This window comes from Narcine bancroftii, chromosome 4 (genome assembly GCF_036971445.1).
Source record: "Narcine bancroftii isolate sNarBan1 chromosome 4, sNarBan1.hap1, whole genome shotgun sequence".
NCBI classification, from domain to species: domain Eukaryota; kingdom Metazoa; phylum Chordata; class Chondrichthyes; order Torpediniformes; family Narcinidae; genus Narcine; species Narcine bancroftii.
Genome location: NC_091472.1, coordinates 226539156 through 226562368, shown reverse-complemented (window position 1 = coordinate 226562368; position 23213 = coordinate 226539156). Strand labels below are relative to the sequence as shown.

General features: G+C 44.5%; 1 protein-coding gene and 1 long non-coding RNA gene across 4 annotated transcripts in view; one reads left to right on the top strand and one right to left on the bottom strand.

Annotated features, from left to right (window-relative positions):
* Window positions 1-7093: 7093 nt before the first annotated feature.
* On the bottom strand, window positions 7094-10917 carry LOC138761667 (uncharacterized). Its single transcript, XR_011356420.1, has 2 exons — window positions 9319-10917; window positions 7094-8499 (listed from the first exon to the last, which is right to left on the bottom strand). It is a non-coding gene; the product is annotated as an uncharacterized lncRNA (long non-coding RNA).
* LOC138761665 (pituitary tumor-transforming gene 1 protein-interacting protein-like) overlaps window positions 9327-23213 on the top strand; it is a 34909-nt gene continuing 21022 nt past the window's right edge. The window contains exons 1-2 of one of the 3 annotated variants that reach the window (XM_069934201.1): window positions 9327-9436; window positions 16409-16540. In XM_069934201.1, the coding sequence (XP_069790302.1) occupies window positions 16456-16540 (85 nt within the window). In that variant the 5' untranslated portion in view covers window positions 9327-9436; window positions 16409-16455. Of the gene's footprint in view, window positions 9437-12059; window positions 12162-13765; window positions 13791-16408; window positions 16541-23213 lie in introns of those variants that run through there. The other 2 variants (XM_069934200.1, XM_069934202.1) reach the window with 2 other exon arrangements.

Here is a 23213-nt window from a genome sequence, read left to right as displayed (position 1 = left end):
TCAGCAATACATGTAAGTAAACACCAATGGAATTACCAAATCCAATAGAAGACTGAATTGCACAAACTGTAAAAAAAGGTCGGGGAAATTTGACCAAAATTGCACGAATCTGCAGTAAACCTTGTGTCTCGATTTTATCATATGTTAACTAGGAGTCAATGGCAGCTGCTGAACAGTGCATAGTGATACCATGGGTTTAGGGTGTTGAGAATGTGAAGAATCACTGAAGGATCTAGGACAGTTCTACCTGGAGATTATCTTGTGGTACCAAGTGAGGCATATGGAAAGGGATCATCCGTTTAAACTCAGGATGGATGTACATCATACACACCACGGTAACATTTGGAATGGTGTTTTAGGCAAACAGCCTGGAATCCTGATATAAATGGGCAGAGGCAGTGAGAAAATGTGACACGTGGAATATTGTGGACGGAGGATTATTTATGGTGGGAAATGAGAATAGACCAGAAGGCTTTCCTCGTCCACCATTGTCATTGGATCTGTTCTCCACAGATACATTGTTGACCACTTTCTGATTCCACATGCCTTCTGCAGCTACACCAGAAGCTGAAACAGACACAGGTCTAAACATCCTTATCCAGTATCAAGGTGAAATATTATGTTGTAATCCTGAGGACAAAGATGTGTATGTCCCATCAAGAGATGTAAGGCGAAGAAGGAATTGAGGTCACATCTCGTTCTTGACAATGGTGAGTTCACATTGAGGTCATTTCACCCATCTCATGCATCAGTGAAGGAGACTTTTTAGCCCATCTGGTTGGTGCAAGATTTTTGAAAGTACAAACCATTGGCAAACCTGATCTCCCAGATACAACCCTCCAATATGCCAGGAACCCTTCTTGCCCTCAGCACTCTCTCAAACTCCAGTCCTGATACCTGGTTTCCAAGAGCTGGTCTCCACCAGCCTGCAACCTATATGGGTACTTCAGCTGCTGAGTCCCTTACCAGCCCGCTGCTGTGATCCATCATCTGCAATCTCTCTTGTTTACCCCCAAAATCTTTGTGTTTCTCCCTAGTATTAGTTAGAATGAATAACCTTTCAAATTTCAAACGTGGCATTTAAGATACACCAGGCAGTTCCCTGGGTAAACATCTGATTCCCAGCCAAGTTTCATTCATGGGTTTAATGAAAACTTTTTTATGACTTTTCATGACATGGTTAAAACCCAAGAGTTTGTGTGACTTCTTTCAATATTTATTTTCTATTAGTTGCGAAATGCTACTGGGAATGATCCCTAAAGTGAAATTGATACAGTGTTGTGATGCATAATTATTTCTCAATACTTGTAACAAAATAATCTAATGTGTTAGTCCAACTGGATGAGTTGCATTCCACAAGGTGACATTCCTTTGGGTTCAACAGTTCAGACTAAAATGGTTACCTACACATCCCCTTGCCTCTAATTTGGGGTCTGGACGTTTCTTCTTGACAGTGAAGATGGTTTGCCATGGTGTGGAGGGGTTCATTGGAAAGGGCCAAACGCATTCAGTGAAAACACTGGGTATACGCTGCAATAGTTACACAGTGAACTGAGTATTGGTGGAAAATTACTAAGAATCCTTTAGTGCGGTGGTTTTCGAACTTTTTCTTTCCACTCACGTACCAACTTAAGTAATCCCTATACCATAGGTGTTCTGTGATTAGTAAAAGATTACTTAAAGTGGTATGTGAGTGGAAAGAAAAAGTGAAAACCACTGCTTTAGTGCCTATCTTGCAAGTTTGTTTAGCAGTTTTCATACTTTAACTTAAATGCCAGAAGCCACATTCCATTGTTCCTGTAACCCAGCACCAGAGTTTCACGAGATCTGCCCTCAAAATTGATTCAACGGCAGAAGTGATTGAATTACTTTGAATATCCAGCTGTGGATGTGCAGCATGAGCATGTATTCAACAAGAATGCTTCTATTGCATAAGGCACACAGGATTCAGCAGATGCTGGAATTCAAAGCTAAATACAATCTACTTGATAAAGGGTTCTGCCCCAAAAGGTCGACCATTTTTTAATGCCATCTGGTTTGGAGAGCGCCAAGAGTGACCCCAAACAGTCCTTCTAAGTGAAGCAACACTTCACTTGTAAATCTGCAGAGGTCATCTACTGTATCCAGAGGTCCCGATGTGTTCTCCTCTACATCATAGAAACTGGATGCAGACAGGGAGGCTGTTTTGCTGAGAACCTTTGTTCTGTCTGCTGCAATTACAGGGACCTCCCAGTGGCCAATCATTTTAATTCCATACATCTTTTCCATGCTGACATGTCTGTCCATGGTCTCATGCACTGCAAAATTGAGGCTATCTGCAGATCGGAGGGGCAACAGCTAATATTCTAATATTCCGTCTGGACACTCTCCAACCAAACAGGGTTAAAATGGACCTCCAGATTCCATTAAAACCCTCTACTGAGACTATTCCTTTCCTTATCTCTCTGTTTCCTTTCCTCCAGCTCCTCACCTCCTTCCCCTCCCTCTCCATTCAGAGAGCTACCCCATCATTTCTCAGCTTTTTTTCTCTTCTGTTCTCCCACCTACAGTGTATCCACCTCTTAATCTATGCTCCTCCCCCTGCCCCTTCCAACATCCTCTCCTCTATTCCCTCCCCTCACCCTACATTTTTATCCGGATGCTTGTCTACGTTTTGCTCATACCTTGTCGAAGGGCCCAGGCCGAAACATTGGTTACCCGTTACTTCCTATGGATGCTGCATGACCTGCTGAGTTTCTCCAGCACTTCTGCATTTCGCATTACAAATCCAGCATCTGTAGACCTTCCAACTTATCTGTGTTTTGCTTGTGTCTGCTGGCAAATGTGACCCAGAGAATTGAAAAAATACAGTTCTTACTCCCTTGGGGGAACTCTAGAGTTTTTTTTAAACTTCTGCATGATGGTTGACAATGCCACGGGATCACTTGGACCACTTTTAATTATCTGTGTGTCAGTTTGTTATCAACAACGATCTCTGTATTTTCTTCTCTGTGGAGAAGGGAAGAGGAAACTGGCTGGTCATGATGATCAGATGTTGTGGTGTGGACAGATTTAATGAAGCTGTTGGTCTTTGCCCGCCTATCCATTCTGTAGACATATGCATGCATGGGATGACCTCTGTGTGGTTTTGAATGTACACCAGACAGCCAAATAGAATCATGTAGCACGGGAACCACAATGTTCATGTTGACCTAATATGGACCCATATACATTAATCCCATCTTTTAGTACTTTTTAACTTCTATATAGCAGTAATTCAAGTGTTCATTTAGACACTTCTTTATTGCTATCAGTCACTCTGCTTCCACCATTCTCTCCAGCAATGCATACAAGGTATTCTCCACTCTCTGGGAGAATTTTCCCCTTAGATCCCCTCTAAAATTTAAAAGTTATGAGGGCATAACTCGGGGAGCTTGGAATACTGTAATGTATCCTGTGCATTGTTATCCTTCAGTTTTTCTGGATCATTTTGTTAATCCAATGAGTCAGAGGGTCATACATAGATTCAGCACAGAAACAGGACCTTCAACCCATCAAACCCATGCTGAACATCACCTACCCATTCATACTAATCCTGTGCTAGAGCAGAGCTGCAGGACTGCTTCAGAGCCAGGGATTGGAGGAGATTCAGGGAAGGCAGCCACCTACAATGACCACATCAACATCAATAATTATACAAGCACAATGAAGGGCTACGTAATCAAGTGTATAACTCAGAGCTCGGGATGCTGCTTTTGGTCAGTGCAGTGAACTAGAATTTACTGTCTGTATGTAGAGTAGATGGCCGACCCCACCTCTTGGCTCCGCCCCTGTTGGCCCCAATACAAGCCCTGTTTTCCCGCCTTACCCCAGAATGACCTGAAATCTGTAAATTCTGGTCGTTAGTTGTAAGCTAATAAAAGCGTGTCTGTGCTCCTCACAAGTCTCTGAGTACTATCAATCATGTTACAATTTTATTAGCTTAGTTTTGAAGTCAGGATGGAAGCCCTATTGAAGCCCGGCATGCTCCAGGTCGACTCTCTGTTTCCAGAGGCTCCAGAGGAATTTGCCTACTGGTTGGAGTGATTCCAGTCCTACCTAGCAGCCACCCATGAAGTCTTCCACTCCGATGGCCTTCAGACATCAGTCCTCCTCTCTCGCATCAGCCCCAAGGGATAAGCAGTCATCAGGGATGGCACAACATATGAGACGGCCATCAAAGGCTTGAAGGCCCACTACATGAGGCCTCAGAACAACGTGCTAGTGAGGCACTGACTCTCACAGTGTCGGCAATGACCAGGTGAATCGCTGGACGACTACGTCTCAGAACTATGGTCGCTGACAAGGAAGTGCCACTATGAGGCGGTCTCAGCTCGGGTGAGGCAAGAAGAACTAGTCCGGGACACTCTCGTGGCTGGAGTGAGTTCGAGGTACATGAGACAGTGACTATTGGAGTTGGGGAAGTACCCTTGGACTACCGCATCTATCTAGCGTCGCAACCCAGTTACTATTCAGGGGTATTGTGCTGTGCACTTAACAATAAAAGGGCAGGAATTTTGCAAGTTCAGAATAAATGTACTAAAAGGTTTGTGTGCTTCTGTGTTGCTGGGCCTAGACCAATAGCCACAAAGAGCAGGTGATACAGTGCAAGGGACAGAGAATTTGTTAGAGCCAACACAGCGGCTGCTTAAAGAAAAAAATAATTGAATCCAGCAACGGCCCGTGGAGAATCCAGGTAGTAGTTGTGGGAGGGAGAGAAAAGCCCAGGCTAGTGATTGACTATAGCCAAACTATTAATCGCTTCACACTCCTGGAAGTATACCCCCCCCCCACCCCTGAATCTTGGACATGGTGAATGAAATTGCACAGTACCGCATTTATTTGACCATCAACCTGAAAGCTGGTTATCACCAGTTACCCATCCATTCCAAGGACTGACCCTACACCACATTCGAGGCAGACGGACTGCTTTATCAGTTCCTGAGGGTCCCCTTTGGTGTTACGAATGGGGTCTCAGTCTTCCAGAGGCAGATGGATGAAATGATAGACAAGTACAGGCTAAGGGTGACGTTCCCCTATCTCAACAATGTCACCATTTGCAGACATAACTGGAGGACCACGATGTCAATCTCCAGAAATTTCTCCACATTCCCAAATCCTTGAATCTCAAGTTCAACACCAGTAAGTGCGTGTTCAGGACCAAATGCCTAGCAATCTTAAGTTATGTGGTGGAGAACAGCGTCATTGGCCATAACCCCTCCTAGACGTCCCTATCCTACGGACCATGAAGGCGCTAAGGGGATGCCTGGGCTTCTTCTCATACTATGCCCAAGGGATACCTCATTACGCTAACAAGGTCCTCCCCCTCAAAATTCACCTCCTTCTCATTGTCGGCCGAAGACCAGGTGGCTTTTATCTATGTTAGGAGCTACATCCCAAAAGCCACCATGCATGCAGTAGACGAAAATGCACCATTCCAGGCATTAAGTGATACCTCTGTTGTAGCTCTGGCTGCAACCCTTAACCAGACAGGCAGGCTGGTAGCTTTCTTTCTCCACACTCTGCAAGGCCATGAGCTCTGAAACCCATCTGTGGAGAAAGAGGCTCAAGCCAATGTGGAGGCCACCAGGCACTGGAGGCACTACCGGGCCGGCAAGAGATTCACTCTGCTCACTGATCAGCGAGCTGTAGCATTCATGTTCAATAATACGAACAAGGGCAAAATAAAGAATGACAAGATCGAGGTGGAGGATCGAACTCTCTACCTATAACTATGAGACAGTGTATAGGCCAGTTACGCTCAATGAGCCTCCAGATGCCCTATCCCGAGGAAACTGTGCTACTGTACACACCAGCCAGTTGTGGTCACTTCACAACGTGCTCTGTCATCTAGGCATCACCTGCATGGTCCACTTCATCAAGGCATGCAACCTGCCCTTCTCTAGTGAGGATATCAGGGAAATGACCAGGTCATGCTAGGTCTGCAATGAGTGCAAACTGCACTTCTAACACCCCAACAAAGTGCATTTGATAAAGGCTTCCCGCCCCTTCAAACATCTGAGCGTCAATTCCAAGGGGCCCCTTCTTTCCACCAATGGAAACATATACTTTCTAATGTTATCGATGAGTACTTGTGTTTTTCATTTGCCCAGACACCTCCACCGCCACAGTCATTAGAGCTCTGCACTCCATTTTCACCATATCCAAGCTATTTAATAGCGACCGGGGCTCATTGTTTATGAGCAAAGAGCTACACAAGTACCTGCTCGCAAGAGGCATTGCCTCCAGCAGGATGACTAGCTACAATCCCCGGGGGAATGGACAAGTTGAAAAGGAGAATGCAACAGCCTGGAAGGTTGTGAAACTGGCCCTCTGGTCTTTGCGTCTTTCAGACTCACTCTGGCAAGAGGTTCTGCCCACCACACTCCACTCCATAAGGCCACTCCTCTGCACCATGACCAATGCGACTCCTCACGAGCTAATGTACCTCAGAGGCTGATGGATAAACTGTCCTTGCTGGGACTCAGTACTCCTCTCTGCAACTGGATCCTGAACTTCTTGATTGAATGTCTGTCTGGGTTGGCAGTAAAACTTCAAGCCCCATCACACTGAGCACTGGCGCTCCTCAAAGCTGCATGCTCAGTCCATTACTGTTCAAGCTGTTAACTCATGACTGTACTACCAGGTTCAGCTCCAATAGAATCACCAAGTTTGTGGATGACACAACAATAGTTGTCTTCATTGGTGACAATGATAAGTATGCATACAGAGAGGAGGCTGAAAGGCTTGCACAGTGGTGTATAAGCATGAAGATGGTGGGGAAATGACCCATATCTGTGCTGGAACACTCAATATGTGACAGAGACTGGTCCCAGTCATTTTGGACATCCATGACATTGGATCCAAGCCTTGTTCTGAGAGTTCTCTGTGACAGAAGGTGTGAAGTGTCCTTCCTGGCTAAAAGGTTCACACAACAGACAACCTCTTCCACTTTTCAAACTACTGGTGGAGGGAAAACAAGTCATCCTGAAGCCTAAAGCATTGCATGAGAAGGTGATGCTGTTGTGACTGCCAACCCAGAACAAGGTGTAGTGTGAATAAAAGTTCTCATGACTGGAGGGTGAACATACGCTTTTATTAGCATATAACTGAAGGTAGGGTCTTAGAGTGGTTTTCAGAGGGGTTCAGGGTTTAGGTGGGAAACCAGGGTTATATATGGGTAGATGGGAGCGGAGCTGGGAGGTAGAGCCAGCTATCAGTATAACACACCACCAGTGAATTTCAGTTCACTGCATTCACCCCTTCCTGTAGAATTTAGGGTCCGAAAATGAAGACAGAGAACACTGATTCAGAAAAAAAAATTTGAAAAGTATACAATTATTTACACACTTAAGCGGTCTGGGGGTCTGAATATCCTGGTGGAGCGCCTAAGCATGGGAGGGCCTTGGGCTCCTTGAGTCTTCTGGTCCCCTTGTGTGGGAGAAGAGGCGGGCTGAGTCTCCAGCTCTACAGTGGAGGGGGATGCACTTACTTCCTGAACCGGATCCCCTGGGGCCCTGACTGAGGGTGGTGGGAACGAGTTCTGTGGCTCGCAGGGCACTTGAGGTAATGACCCTCTGTTCCGATGGGTACCAGGTCACTGATGGAGATGGTGTCCTCCCTGCCATCCAGGTACTCCACATAGGCGCACATGGGATTGGTGTGGAGCAGTTTTACCTTTTCCACCAGGGAGTCAGTCTTGCTTCTCCTCTCGTGCTTCCTGAAGAGGACTGAAGGTTGGGAGTGCAGTTCCTGATGCCAACCTTCTTTTGAAATTGAATTGGAGCTCATGAGGCGTAGTGTTGGTCGCAGTAAATAGTAGTGACTGGATGGAATAGAGCACCATAGGAAGGACTTCTTGCCAGCATGGTTTCAGGGGCAGTTTGATAGCCTTCCAGACCATAGCATTTTCCTTTTCAACCTGCCCATTCTGCCAGAAAAAAAAAGCAACCGACCTGCCCGACTGGTTGAGAGTAGCGGCCAAGGCTACGTCCGAAGTGTTGCTTTCCACTTGGAAAAGTACATTCTCATCCACTACGTTCATGGTGGTTTTTGCAATGTTATTTCAGAGGTAGTTAAAAGTCATTTGGGCTTCAGCCGAGAGGGGGAAAGTAGTGGGTTTTAAGAGAGGACGAACCTTATCAGCATATTGACAGATCCACTGGGTGTAATATGAGAAAAACCCCAGGCATCTCCTCAAAGCCTACTTGATCCTGGGAACAGGGAGCTCTAACAGAGGGCACATCCTATCAGGAGTGGGGCCAATGATCCCATTCTCCACCTTAAAGCCAAGGATAGCCAGACGTTTAGTCCTGAACACATACTTGCTAGAATTATGTTAGTTTCAGAGCTTTCACCATGTGGAGAAACCTCTGGAGGTTGACATCATGGACTTCCAAGGTATGGCCACAGATGGTGACATTATTGAGGTAGGGGAAGGTAGTCTTCATCCCATACTCATCCACCATTCTGTTCATCTGCCTGTGGAAGATAAAAACCCCATTAGTGATACTGAATGAGACCCTCTGAAATTGACAGAGATGTCCATTAGCCTCAAATGCTATATATGGACGGTCCTTGAAACAGATTGGCAGCTGGTGATAAGCAGCTTTCAGATCAGTGATCGAATACACTATGTCTGAAATTCAAGGGAGGGGGTATGCATCCACGAGTGTGGACTGATTAATGGTTTGTCTATAGTCAATTACTAGCCTGGACTTGTTTTCCCCTTTTACCACTACCACTTATGCTCTGCATGGCCTGGTGCTAGGCTCAATGATACCTTCATTGAGTAGACATTGTGTCTCAGACTGCATGAAATCTCAGTCTGCTGTGGTCTACCTCCTGTCTCCTGTTCTTGGTAGCAATAGGTTTGCAATCGGAGGACAGATTCGGGAAGAGAGGTGGGGGAGGGGGGGGTTCGATATTCAGTGTGGAGAGGCTGCATGTGGGTTGTGATTTTAGTGGCCCTCCATTCCGCTGTTACAGGGGGAGGGGATCAGAATACTCCAAGGTCATGCTTTTAAGGTAACACAGGAAGTCCAGACTCAACAGCACTGGAGCACACAATTCATCAAGTAAATACAGGCATATCTTACAAAATTTCCCCCCCACCCCCATCCCCACAACAAATGTACTATATAATGTTGTTGAATTATGCGTAGAGTGCGACTGAGACACAAGGAATATGCGATAATTGGAAGAATATATCTTTAGGTTATATTCTTGCATAGTCCGTGAGCTTATGAAGCTTTCAGTAGAGCCTGTGTCGATTAGGCATTTAGTGGAATGTCTGTTTACCTTCACAGTCACTATGGAATTGCTGAGCTGGTGAGGTCTGTCCTGATCTGGAACCATCAAGGATAGGACCCTGGAGACTCCATACTCGAGTGGCCCCACCGTTCTGGGTTGCCCGCTGGTAAGATGACGTTGACCTCGTGGCATGGCAAAATGGCTGTTCTCCTTCCTCCTCTGATGATGATGGCGCAGAGTTTGAATTTGGGTCGTGGCAAGATGGCCGCCAAACCTTTTCGTGCCATTTCCTTACTGCCACCCTCCATCGGTGGGTTTGGGTGAATTAGGGGCAGACAGCTTGGGGCTGGTGTCAGATCCGGGAGCGGTGCAGGTCGCAGACTTACCCTGGCTTCCCCTCATGTGGGCAACCCTTGCCCAATGTCCTTTCTTGCCACAGCTGGAACACACTGAGTCTTTAGCCAGTCTTTAGTCAGGAATGCTGGCTCTTGCTGCAGAAAATGTACTCACTAGTGCAGGAAGTGGCAGCCGTTATGGCTGGGGTAGTGGCTGTTCTCGAGCTTGGCCTGTTCCAACGATTTGGCCAGTTCAATGTAGCTAGCCAGGTCCTTCTTATCCGACTTGAGCAGTCGCTGCCTCATGTACCTCGAGTGGACCCCCATGCCTAGAGTATTCTGGATCTGTTCTTCACAAGCGTAGCCCGGAGCCGCTTCATACCTGCACTTCTTGGCAAGCATTCACAGATTCAACAGGTGGTGAAATGTAATTATACCACTAGGTCACCAGGGTGACCTTGTATATAAAACAGTCCAAAGCTACAGTCTAGCCTTCCAGGTTCGTCTTGCAGAGAGACAAGACCTCATAGTGTACATATTAGTTTATTAAAGCTGTCTTATACTCGCACTGCTGGTGTGGTTATTGTCAGTACAGTCATTGATGGTCTCTCCTGGCCTTTGGTGATGTAGAGCGAATTGATGCCTCGCTAGGACCCTGATGGCAGCATCATATGTCCTGCAGTCCCTGATGACTGCATACCCTTTTGTTGTTCCTACCCTTGAAACGAGTGCAGACCTCCTGAGTTCATCAGTGTGGAAGACGCTTCTGGTGGTGTTCAGGTCGGGCTGGAAGCAGTCAAGCCAGAACGTAAACTCCTCAGCCTTATCAGGGGACAGAGGATCTATCAGCAGCAAACCTGGCTTGTGTCGCGCTTCCATCGTTTAGGGAATAAGCTCATAAAATTGTAGCTCTCACGACTGGAGGAAGAACATACGCTTTTATTAGCTTATAACTGAGGGTAGGGTCTTACTGTGTCTACAGAGGGAGTTAGGGTGTAGGCGGGAAACCAGGGTTATATATGGATAGATGGGGGTGGAGCTAGCCCTCAGAACAACACACCACCAGAGAATCTCAGTTCACTGCACAGGGTGATCTTTTTTTTTTTCTTTGGCTTGGCTTCGCGGACGAAGATTTATGGAGGGGGTAAAAAGTCCACGTCAGCTGCAGGCTCGTTTGTGGCTGACCAGTCCGATGCGGGACAGGCAGACACGATTGCAGCGGTTGCAGGGGAAAATTGGTTGGTTGGGGTTGGGTGTTGGGTTTTTCCTCCTTTGCCTTTTGTCAGTGAGGTGGGCTCTGCGGTCTTCTTCAAAGGAGGCTGCTGCCCGCCAAACTGTGAGGCGCCAAGATGCACGGTTTGAGGCGTTATCAGCCCACTGGCGGTGGTCAATGTGGCAGGCACCAAGAGATTTCTTTAGGCAGTCCTTGTACCTTTTCTTTGGTGCACCTCTGTCACGGTGGCCAGTGGAGAGCTCGCCATATAATACGATCTTGGGAAGGCGATGGTCCTCCATTCTGGAGACGTGACCCATCCAGCGCAGCTGGATCTTCAGCAGCGTGGACTCGATGCTGTCGACCTCTGCCATCTCGAGTACCTCGACGTTAGGGGTGTGAGCGCTCCAATGGATGTTGAGGATGGAGCGGAGACAACGCTGGTGGAAGCGTTCTAGGAGCCGTAGGTGGTGCCGGTAGAGGACCCATGATTCGGAGCCGAACAGGAGTGTGGGTATGACAACGGCTCTGTATACGCTTATCTTTGTGAGGTTTTTCAGTTGGTTGTTTTTCCAGACTCTTTTGTGTAGTCTTCCAAAGGCGCTATTTGCCTTGGCGAGTCTGTTGTCTATCTCATTGTCGATCCTTGCATCTGATGAAATGGTGCAGCCGAGATAGGTAAACTGGTTGACCGTTTTGAGTTTTGTGTGCCCGATGGAGATGTGGGGGGGCTGGTAGTCATGGTGGGGAGCTGGCTGATGGAGGACCTCAGTTTTCTTCAGGCTGACTTCCAGGCCAAACATTTTGGCAGTTTCCGCAAAGCAGGACGTCAAGCGCTGAAGAGCTGGCTCTGAATGGGCAACTAAAGCGGCATCATCTGCAAAGAGTAGTTCACGGACAAGTTTCTCTTGTGTCTTGGTGTGAGCTTGCAGGCGCCTCAGATTGAAGAGACTGCCATCCGTGCGGTACCGGATGTAAACAGCGTCTTCATTGTTGGGGTCTGATTCTTTGTAAACAGATGTTGACTGATCAGGGACCTGCTTCATCCAAAGGATAGGGCCATTTATTGTCCCCCACCGCCTGTCCAGGGCGGTAGGACTGGAAGTGCGCACTGCCTTTAATTTCAACACAGCAGACGACGATGCCCCTTCCACTTTACTCGCTCAGCGCCTGCGTATCTGCCATCCGTCATCACGCGCTCTGACTTGCGTGTCCCTGCAGGTCGAGGAACGTGCGCACGCGCGGTCTCGCTTTAACGCCTCTCGGTGCCGCACCCAGAGCGCCGTGACGTCATCAGCGCCATTGCGTTTCAGATTGTTGATTTTTCTCCGTTGAAGTTGAGGGTAAGGAAGGGAACGGAGGGGGCAACGGAGGGGAGGGGGCAACGGAGGGGAGGGGGCAACGGAGGGGAGGGGGCAACGGAGGGGAGGGGGCAACGGAGGGGAGGGGGCAACGGAGGGGAGGGGGCAACGGAGGGGAGGGGGCAACGGAGGGGAGGGGGCAACGGAGGGGAGGGGGCAACGGAGGGGAGGGGGCAACGGAGGGGAGGGGGAGACTAAGTTGGGTGAACTGTGCGGAGAGGGGAGGGGGTGGGGGAACGGAGGGGAGGGTGGTGGAAATGGAGGGAAAGTGAAACGGAGGGGAGAAGGTGGAGGAACAGAAGATAGAGGGTGGGGGCAATGGGGAGAGAGTGGAGGAACGGAGGTGGGTGAACGGAACAGAGGGGAGAGGGTGGTGGGAATGGAGGGGCAGGAGAATGGGGAACGGGGTGGGTGGGTTAAGAGAGAATGGGGGATAGAGGGGAGAGGGTGGGGAAGAGGTGCCGGTGGGGGAGAGGATGGGGGAACGGAGGTAAGGGTGGGGGAGAGGATGGGGGAACGGAGGTAAGGGTGGGGGAATAGGGGGATGGAAACAGGTGGGGGGAATGGAGGTGGAGGAGAGAGGGGATTGGAGGTGGGATAGTGTGGAACGTCACATGAAGGGAAAGTGAGCGGAGTAGCTGAGGGTTGAGAGTAGGGTCAGAAAGGAAAAGACATGGAGCTATACAGCAGAGATCATGCCCTTTAGCCCAATATGTAGTCATATGAACCACATTGGCATTCTGGGCGTATTCATGTTTGACTGGTTTTGGTCAATGACCTTCTGACGCCTTCCTCTGTGTATCTACAAATGAGAGGGTTGTGGGTGCGGGCAAGGGAAGCATTGCAGAGGGTGGTGGCAGAGCCACTGTGAATGTGAAAGCTGGGAATGGGGGAAATGTAAATGAGTCTGGGTGTTGGAAGAGGGTGAGAATCAGCATCTGAAATGGGTTGTAAGGTAAATTATGTGCTTGGGGGCATTAATGGAATCTTGGAAAAGGAGAGGAATTAAAATGGGTGTAAAACTAATTGACAAGCTTCCAGGAAACATTGAATTTAAACATGAGTTTAAATTTGTATTGGACAAGTAAAGGACACCTTTCCGTCCATTATTAAAAAAATTTGTTGAGGAAAAACTTGATACCTTGCCTAATTTAGAAAGAAAAAGCAATTAAATAGAGGGAGAATAATTAGACATTGCAACAACCAAATAAAGTTACAGAACTAATGTGCTGTCATAATGGGCAAAGGTGGTTGAAAGATGGAAAACACTCCCTTCCAAGGAGCATAACAGGAATGCCTGCAGATGCTGCAATTGTAGTTTAATACATGCATTATCACTTCTCAGCTTTTTTCTCTTCTGTGCTCCCACCCATATCCTCCTATGACCTCTTGCATTCTCCTCTCCACCCCCACCTTTTTATTCAGCTGCCTATTAGCTTTTTCCTCATACCTCGATGAAGGGCTTGGGCCCAAAATATATCTTGTATATCTTTGCTTCCTATGAGCGCTGTGTGACCTGCTGAGTTTCTCCTGCACTTTTGAGTATAAAACTTGCAAGGAGTGTTGCATGTTTGGATATGTTGAAGTAAATTCCATTTGAATGGAAAAAAAGTAAGTTATGATTTGTTATTGTGGTTCTTCTCTCAAATAGTTGATATAACAGTTTTCAGGACTTGAATTTGACTTTAATTTTTCCTTGTGTGGATTTTTTTTTGAAGAGATTAAAATGTAAGCATATTTTAAAGATTGAGTGAGCAGAACCGGTATCATCAGCTTTGTTTAGGTAGCTGATAGAATGATAGATCATACATGAAAAATAAATAATGAAAGGTGAAGGAAATATGAGTTAGGCTCATTTGTACACAGATGGGAGAATCTGATGCAGATCAAACTCTAGAAACATGAGTGTCTTGTTGATATACAACTGAAGCCTCAATTTTGTGTAACGAACAGAAGAAAGTTAACTTAGGCAATTTCTTTCCAGTTATTGTAAGGTGATCAGTCCAGGGCAAAGATCTGGAGTTAAACAACTGCAGATGCTGGGGTCGAGTGTAATACACAAACATGCTGGGGAAACTCAGTACATCAAGAGGCATCCATTGGAAGTAAAAGGCAATCAGTGTTTTGGGCCTGAGCCCTCTTTTGGGAATTTGGAAACACAGGTAGATGCCAGAATAAAAGGGTAGGGGAGAGGGAGGAGCACAGACTAATGGGTTAGTGGTCAAAGAGAAAGAAGCTGAGGTGATAGGGGGAGAGGGCAGTGGGCAAAAAGGGTAGCTCTGATAAGAGAAGGAAGGGAAGAGGGGTGGGGAGCAGGGCGAAATGAGATAGAGGGGTAGGGATACAGGATGATTATAGGAGTCAAGCAGTCATTTTCCACATGTTGTCAGTGGGCAGCACTTGTGCTTTTGGGCTAGAGGTTGAAGGTTTGAACCTCAAATGATTTGATCAGATTTATTGGTCCAAGGTAAACCTTGTCTTTCAGGGAAAATTTTGTTCAGAGATGCTGGCATGAGTTGAATAAATGTGAAGAGCCCCATGGTATAGTTCTGAAGGAAAGGTTTCCCCAGTTTGTTGTGTGTGGAGGATTATCTCATGCCTGCAGTCTGGTTTTGTATTTCATAAGTTATGACACTGCATAAAAACTTCCTTGTCTAAAGTCTGTAAAATATTTAGCCTGTACCTGTATATAATTGAACAGAATGTTCAACTTCTGTCTGAAACAGTGTGTACATGAACATCCAGGAATAGGATGAGCGAGAAATGGTACAAGCCAGAATTGCAAAATCTAGGTTTTTGATTTTTTTCATTGTTGTTGTTGTTTGCTTCAGCTAAGGTACTGAAATCAGACTAATTAAGAACAGGGATTTCTCCACAGATCAGAAATTGAACTTCCGATCCCCTGGCCTGCATAATGCAATATTATGCTGAGTGACATAGCTCCTGATTCTCCTCATCAGACAAGGGGCATTTACATGAAAGTATTTGATGTCCTTTCATTTAAAATGTTCTCCCTTCAAGTAGTTCCGCCAGGGTAAGAGTGTATCCTGCCAATTTGGAGCAGTGGTAATCAGTGAAAGTCATTTCCATTCCATTGTAGTAATCTTGTGGATGGAACTTTTTCACAGGATAAAGATGTCAAATTCTAGAGGGCATGCATTTAAGGTGGAGGGGGGAGAGTTTAAAAACATGAGGCAAGTTTTTTTAAAACTGGTAAGGAGCAGTGGTGAAAGCAAACATGATGGTAATGTTTATGAAGATAGATTGGCATGTGAATATGCAATGAATAGAGGGATATGGATCATGTGCAGGTAGAAGAAAATTATTTTAATGTCCCATCATGTTTCCTGACACTGTGGGCTACAGGGTCTCTGCACTGCTCTCTGTTCTAAATGGTGAAGTTCCTTTTTGAACATTAGCAAATCAATTTGAATCATCTGAGCTTAAGAGCAAATTTGTATGAGCATTTAATTAACTTTTGATAACTGTTACTCTTGTAAACCCTGGGCACCCTCCAACTGGGTGGCATTAATATCGACTTCAGTTTCTGTGAGTCTCTCAGCCAAAAACAACTTGCATCCGTCAATCACTTCTCAACTTTCCTCTCTCCTGCCCTCTTGTCATATCCAATTAACACCTTTTGTCTGTTCGTACCTAATCCTCCTCTTCACTTTCCTCAGCTTTTTAATATAGATGCCTGTCTAATTTTTACTGATACCTTGAGGAAGGGCGCAGGCCTGAACCATCGGTTATATATCTTTACTTCTGATGGACTCTGGGAGACCTGTTGAGTTCCTCCAGCATTTTTGTGTTTTTACTGCAATAACAGCGTCTCCCAGCTTTTGTGTTTCACTCCCTTCAGGAATGAGAATTGTTTCTTACTATTTATTTTCATTTAAAATAATGATTTAATTGACCTCAATCAAATTTCCTTTCGACTTGCATCTGAAATCCCTTATCCCTGAAACTATTAGAGTGAAGGTCAAACACTTGGAAATCTATAAACTTATCTTAGTTTTTAATTTTGTTACGCCATCTTACATATAATGTGCATAAATAAATAACCTTGTTCTGCACTGGGTTTTGAATATTTAGACCAAGATTCTACCAAACTGTTGTGTAGCCAGAAGAGAAGTTTTAAATTGCTGGTTGTTGCTTTTTGGTTGTGAAGTTTCGGACATACAAGTAGTCCATTCTTGGTGATTCTGATGCTACCATTGACTTTTCAGGTCTTGAAGTTTCTCCATTAAACACTTGACATTGGGTGAGGAACAGGATGACACCAAGGATTTGGCTTCTGGGAATTATTGGACTTCTTCATGGCCTTTGGGAAGCCAAAGCCGCTCCGCAATCTGTTTCCAGTAAGAATTGTTAATCTTGTACTGTAAGGCTGAAAGCACTTCTGGGAATTACTGGGGAAATGCGCAGCTAAGTGATATCTTTACCTCAATGCCATGTTATTGCATGAACACCATTCTTTTCATTTTTATTTAATCACATCACATCAAAACGTCATCAATGTGAATCTTGTTCAGCTACATTTTATTAAATTTGATCAAGGAACTGGATTTGTCTCTTTATCATTGCCTCTGAGCTACTTGATAACACTTACACTTGCCTCATAAAAAGAGTAACTATTCATTTATGCACCTCCTTCAGGCATCTAAAATGAGACTTTGGCCACTGGTTGAGCAAGGTTGGATGTTGGAGTTTGTATAACCGATTTGACAGATTATGTTATATTTTATGTATAGATATGTTTTTGGAAGATGGATTGTGGGGTTAGTTGGGTCACAAACATCTCATTTTAAAATGGAAGACCTATGCATAAGACAATAGACTCCTGTGCTGAAGATTTTCACAATGAGGTGCAAATGGAAGCCCATCTCAGGAAACTGATAAGATCTCTCATGAATTGATTTTGGGAGTCAGCAAGCTGTTTTAGGTGGGTCATGTGGTTTTGCAAGCAGAGAGAGTCAAACAGGTTTTTATCTAAGTGTGACAGAGAGAGAGACTGCTGGTTTTCTGCAGTGGCTTTTGGAAGCTTGTTTGAAACCCCATTTTGAAGATGGGTTGTGAATTCTGAGTTTAGCCTATTTAAAGCCCTTGTGGTCCAAACAAGAGGAGATGGCTGGCTGTATAATGTTTCGTCTGAGATAAGGGAAGCAGAAAAAGAACTCTGTGGTGACCAGAAAGAAAGAGGTTATCATTTGGAAAACCCTGATGTGGCAAGTTTCTTCGGCAAGACACTGAAGTGGCTGATCAGAAGGAATCAGTTTGTGTGTGTCCAACAAGCATCAAATCTCTCTCTGAAAACCAACAAGAACCTTCCTGAGCTGTAACCATTTACCTTTCAAGCACCAAATCCTGCTGAAGATTCATAAATGTTGAATTCTGTGCACAGAATAAGAATTGCCTGATACCGGTGAACTTGAGAAGTGAGATTGGACTGTGAATCAAAGAACCTTTCTGAACTTACATACACACATTACACACATGTGCGCTTAGAATTAGAAGGGGATTATGTTAATAGTAATAAGTTAAAGTTTGATCCTGTTTTTATGTTTAAAGAAAATTAAAAAGTAACTTTTTAAGTAACCATTTGTCTTGGTGAATTTCTATTGCTGCTGGGTTTTGGGGTCCTCTGGGCCCGTCGCACTGAGCAAATTGTTTAAGTTCATCTGCTTAAAAAAGACCTGTTGTAAACTGATCGTTTTGGATGGAGCTCTGTGTGTTCTCGTGCATGATTCACAAATTATTAAGGTGCAGGTACTGCAAGTAATTAGAGCTAACAATATTCTGGATTGTTGCTAGAGAAATTGAACACAGAAGTATAAAGGACTTGTTTCAGTTACATCGAGTATTCGTAAGATCATGTGTGGTATACTGTGTGCAATGCTGGGTTACTTATTCAAGAAAATATATGAATATGTAAGTTAACTTATTAGTTTGTTGGACTAATACATGGAAAGCAAAGATTGTCTTATAAAGAAATGTGAGGCAGGTTACATATGTGTAGGCCAAATATATGAATATGTAAGTTAACTTATTAGTTTGTTGGACTAATACATGGAAAGCAAAGATTGTCTTATAAAGAAATGTGAGGGAGGTTACATATGTGTAGGCCAAATTTTAAAATGTTGAAAGGTGACCTGATTGAAACATAAGTTCCTGAAAAGTTGTCATAGGCTGAATGTGAAGAGATTGAATGTTCCTTTGGGAGAATCCACAAATGATATTCACAGTTCAAACATAAAGCATCAACTGTTTAAGACGAGCCTTTTTTTTTTTCACTCTTTGGGTGTTGTCTGAATTTATATTCCTTTAGAAGCAGAGTATTTGAAAATGAAGTCAGAGTTTGATAGATGCTTGGTCAACGCAATGCTATTACAGCACCAGCAACCAGAGTTCAAATCCAGTGCCGTCTGTAAGGAGTTTGAATGTTCTCCCCATGACCTTGTGGGTTTCGTCCAGATGTTCTGGCTTTCTCTCACCCTCCAAAAATGTACAGAGATTGTAGGCTAATTAGTATAGTAAGGAGGATTAGGATAGTGTGCTGGTATGGTCTGTTACCCTGCTGTATCTGTATATTGAAATTGTATTGAAATTTTTAAAATACTTGATAAGCAAGGGGTGGAAAGTTGCTATGAGTGCAGGTGAATGTGAGGTTGATGTTACTATCGGATGTTAATTGTTACGTGATGTTCATTGGCTTGGCAATCTGAAAGGGCCAAGTGTCCAACAAAAGATTGTCACGAACAAAATGACAACAACCTTGTGCTTAGCGTAGGTAAAACTAAGGAATGATTGTGGACTTCAGGAGGAAGTCAGGGGAACATGACCCAGTCCTCATCGAGAGCTCAGTAGTGGAGAGGGTCAATAACTTCAAATTCCTAGGTGTCAGCATCTCCACGCATCTGTCCTGGAGCCTCCACGTTGATGCAATCACAAAGAAGGCTCACCGGCGGCTATACTTCATGAGAGGTATCTGAGAAGATTCGGTATGTCACCGAAGACTCTTGTAAATTTATACTGTGGAGAGCATTCTGGCTGGTTGCATCACTGCTTGGTATGGAGGTGCCATCTCACAGGACAAGAATAAACTCCAAAGGGTTGTTAACTCCGCCTATGACATCACAGGCACCAGATTTCACTCCATTGGGGACATCTACATTGAGGCGGTGTCTTAAAAAAGCAGCCTCTCTCCTCAAAGATCCCACATCCAAGCCATGCCCTCTTCAATCTGCTACCATCAGGAAAAAGGTACAGGAGCCTAAAGATGAGCACTCAATGGCACAAGGACAGCTTCTTCCCCACTGCCATCAGACTCCTGGAATAATCAATAAACCATAGACATGGCCTTACTTTTCGTGCACTATTTTAACTTTTTTTAAGTATATAAAATGGTTATAATATGAATGTTTGGACTATAATGCTGCCTCAAAAACACTGAATTTCATGAAAATAAATTCTGATTCGGAAAGGTCTTAATACAAATGAATTGCTATTGACTTGAATTTTGCATCAAATGTTAGGTACAATGCTTAGAAATGAATAACTTTAATTCTACACCCGACTTCTCGTAGTTCTCAATAATCATTGTACATTTTAGATTAAAATGCCTGTATTTTAAATATTTGAGAATAACGGCACTTGTGTAGACATTCTTTTCTGCATGCTTTATTTGCTTAGTGCTATTGAATGCATGGTATTTGTATGACTTCTATTGGGTAAACTGTTAACCAATGTGTTGATGGCTCTAAATTTTAAGATTTTTGGAGGAAGTGACTTTTAGTGTTGTGTGATTGTGGGAAGATCCGTTTTCTACGTACAATAAATGCAGCTGAAAATCTGGTGCAGTAGCTTGTAAATTGTTCTCGTGAAGCAATGGAGGTTTCAAAAAATATTCACAATGAGTCAACCTTTGATAAGGTTTGTTCAAAAATGGGGTTGTCCGTGCATTTTTAATCAAAAAAACACATAAACTCTGCAGGTCAGGCAGGATCTGTGGAGTGGAATTTGACTCTCGATTCAGATCGAGACTTGCATCTAGGCTCTTTCAGTGTCCATTTCTCACCTCAGATGCTCCCTAACCTGAGTTTCTCCAGCAGTTATTTTTTTCTACAGATTCTAGAAACTGCAATGTCTTGTGAAACTGTAATTTCAGTAGTGTTCTTAAATTTACTAGAAGTTTGACTGGTCATCATTCTTCAAATAATTGAAGGGCATAACCCAATCAGATTAATTTATGCATGCCCTCTAATTTCTGGCTCATTTTTTTTTGCACTCTTCCCCCCCCCCCCCCCCCCACCCCACCGCCTTTCCTGCCTGGAATCGTCTTTTGTTTCCTTTCACTGTTCTGCAATGAGTAGAATACATACCTGTACATCTGTTTTGGTTTTCTATTCAAAATAGTTCCTACATTTCTAGATATCTGTGCCTAGGAGGCATTTGAAAAATTTCATCTATTTGAATTGCTGGTTAGGAAATTTGAATATTTCAACTTGTAGGACCTGAGTGTTGCTAGTAAGACCAGCATTTAATTTGCATCACTAATTACCATTGAGAGAGTGTTAGTGAGTTTCCAGTTAAACCTTTGCAATTCTTCTTGTGAAGTGGCTCCAACAGTGCTGTTGGGTAGGGAACTTGAGTATTTGAAGAGACAATGAAGGACTGGTAATGAATTTATAAATGAGAATTGAGGTCATTGCTTTTTATGTGGTTGCTTGCTTTCTTGGTATTGGCAATGATAGATTTGAGAAATACTTTGAGTAACTCATGTAGTTTGTAGAGATCAAGTGGGCTGTTTGGTCCTGAATAGAATTGATTTCATGAGTTGTTGGAATTGTACCCGCCCATGTAAATGGAGTGTTCACACTCCTGACATGCCTTGTCAGTGGTGGAAAGGCTTTGGGGCTTCAGATGGTGAGTTACTCCTGCCATTATTTATGTGGCTGATTCATTTGGGTTTCTGACTCCCAGGATGTTCACAGCAAGGTCTCTGATGGAAAGCTCTCAATGTCAGGTGGTTAGACTACCTTTTTGGGAGGTGGGTCATTGCCTGCCACTTTAGTGACTTGATTATTACTTGGCACTCATCAGCTCGTGTCGGAATGTTGACTGGGTCTTAATGCATGCAGACCATCATTTGCTGAAGAATTATGAAATGTAAGCATCCTCACTTCTGACCTGGATAAAGCAACTGAAGTTATTTTTAGCCTGGGATACTGTCTCTTGGAACTCTTGAGTGGAATTGGCTGAAGACCAGCTTCTGAAGTGGTGGGAATTTCAGATGAGAGTTGAGGTAGATCATAAATTTGGCACCTCTGACTGAATGTGGTTGTTAATGCTTTGGCTTTGTAGTGATTGCATGTTGGTTGTAAGATGGCATTGCATACTGTTTCTGCAGCTTTGCTAGCCTGGCATCTTGTATTTAGGAATGACTGATAGTGGTCTGACATGCTATTTTACTGTCATTATATAAAGATCAATTCCCCTCATGTTATGGTAGAGTGAAGGATGTGGCAGTGCATGATGTCAGATTGTGGTGGTACAATCTGCTGTAGATAGTCCATGGGTGCCTGTGTTCAACTGTTAGAATTGTTCAGTTTCTCCCATTTGGAATGATTGTCACTCCATACACATCTTGGATCTCTTCTCTTCACCATCTCTTCAAAGACCTGTGTGGTGGACACTTTTACCAATGTTATCTTTGTCAGATAGACTGGCAAGGTGGTAGTCAAATAGCTTTCTTATCCCCATTCACTCACTAAAGAGACAATAGTGTCCTTCAGAAGACTACAGGTGCTAAAATCTGAAGCTAAACAAACTGGAGACACTCAACAGGAGAACAACAGCAGGAGAAAAAAGGTTGACGTTTTGGACGGAAACTATCAAGATTGAGAAAATGAAGTGGAACAGGAGAGGGGGTTCCCATGTGAGATCAGTGAGGTATTACAGAGGCAGTATGATTGCCAGATAAAGGGAGAGAGGCAAGAAAAAACAAGGGGTCAAGTGGAGGTAGATGAGTCACACAGAGAGGAGAGGGGAAATTAGGGAAGAAAGGCTGCTAGTGCTGGGATCTGATAAGAGGTGAGTGGTGGTTACCAAGAGAACCAGATGAATCCTTGGATGGGGTAGAGAGTGGAAGATGGGGGTGAAGGGGGAATGGAGCTAAAGAAGAAGGTGGGAGGGGGGGGGTTAAAATGGATTTTAAAAAAAAGCTGAAGAGCCGAAGAGGTACCTGAAATTGAAAAAAATCTATTGAGGAATACATTGGAATGTAACCCAATGATAATCCACTTTCTTCTTCTGATCTCCTTCAGCTCTTGCCCCTTTCTATTTATTCCCTCCCCACCTATTCTCTTTCCCCTCAATGTTTCATTTTGCCTCTCTTTATACCACTATTCACATCCTTCAGATTCCAGCACTGGCACCCTTTGTCTTTTAATCACTCACTCGACATTGTGCGACTCATTTTCCTCCACCTGACACCTTTGTTTTCCTTGCTTCTCTCCCTTTCACTGGCCTCTGCCAATCTACTGCCTGTCGTGTTTACTTTTATCTGGTTCACTAACCCCACATAGGTGCCCCTGCCCCACCCCTCCAACCCTGTCCACCTTCAATGGCTCGATAAAGAGTTTGGGACCTGAAATCTCAACCATTATTTTTATCCCATTGATTCTGCTTGACTTGCTGAGTGTCCTTCAGGACATGGGCATTTGGGTAAATATTGGTGGTATATTTTGTGGCTATCCCTCGAGGTCGAGGATGATGGACTTCGTTCCATTGATCTTTTATGGGCTCTCAAGTGATTTGAGTCCAATCTTGTCTTTGAAAGATCATCTGCATACAGGACAGGTAATTCCAGGAGGCAGGTTGGGCTTTGGTTGTTGCTGCCTCTCCATTTGCTTTTCAAGTTGGCTTCAAAAGTTGCTGTTCCTTCTCTGTTGATGGTTGGCTAGAGTTTCCTGTCCTTGGCATCGGTTTCCCAATTATTGATGTTGCATTATTATTGGCTTTTAAGACGTCTTT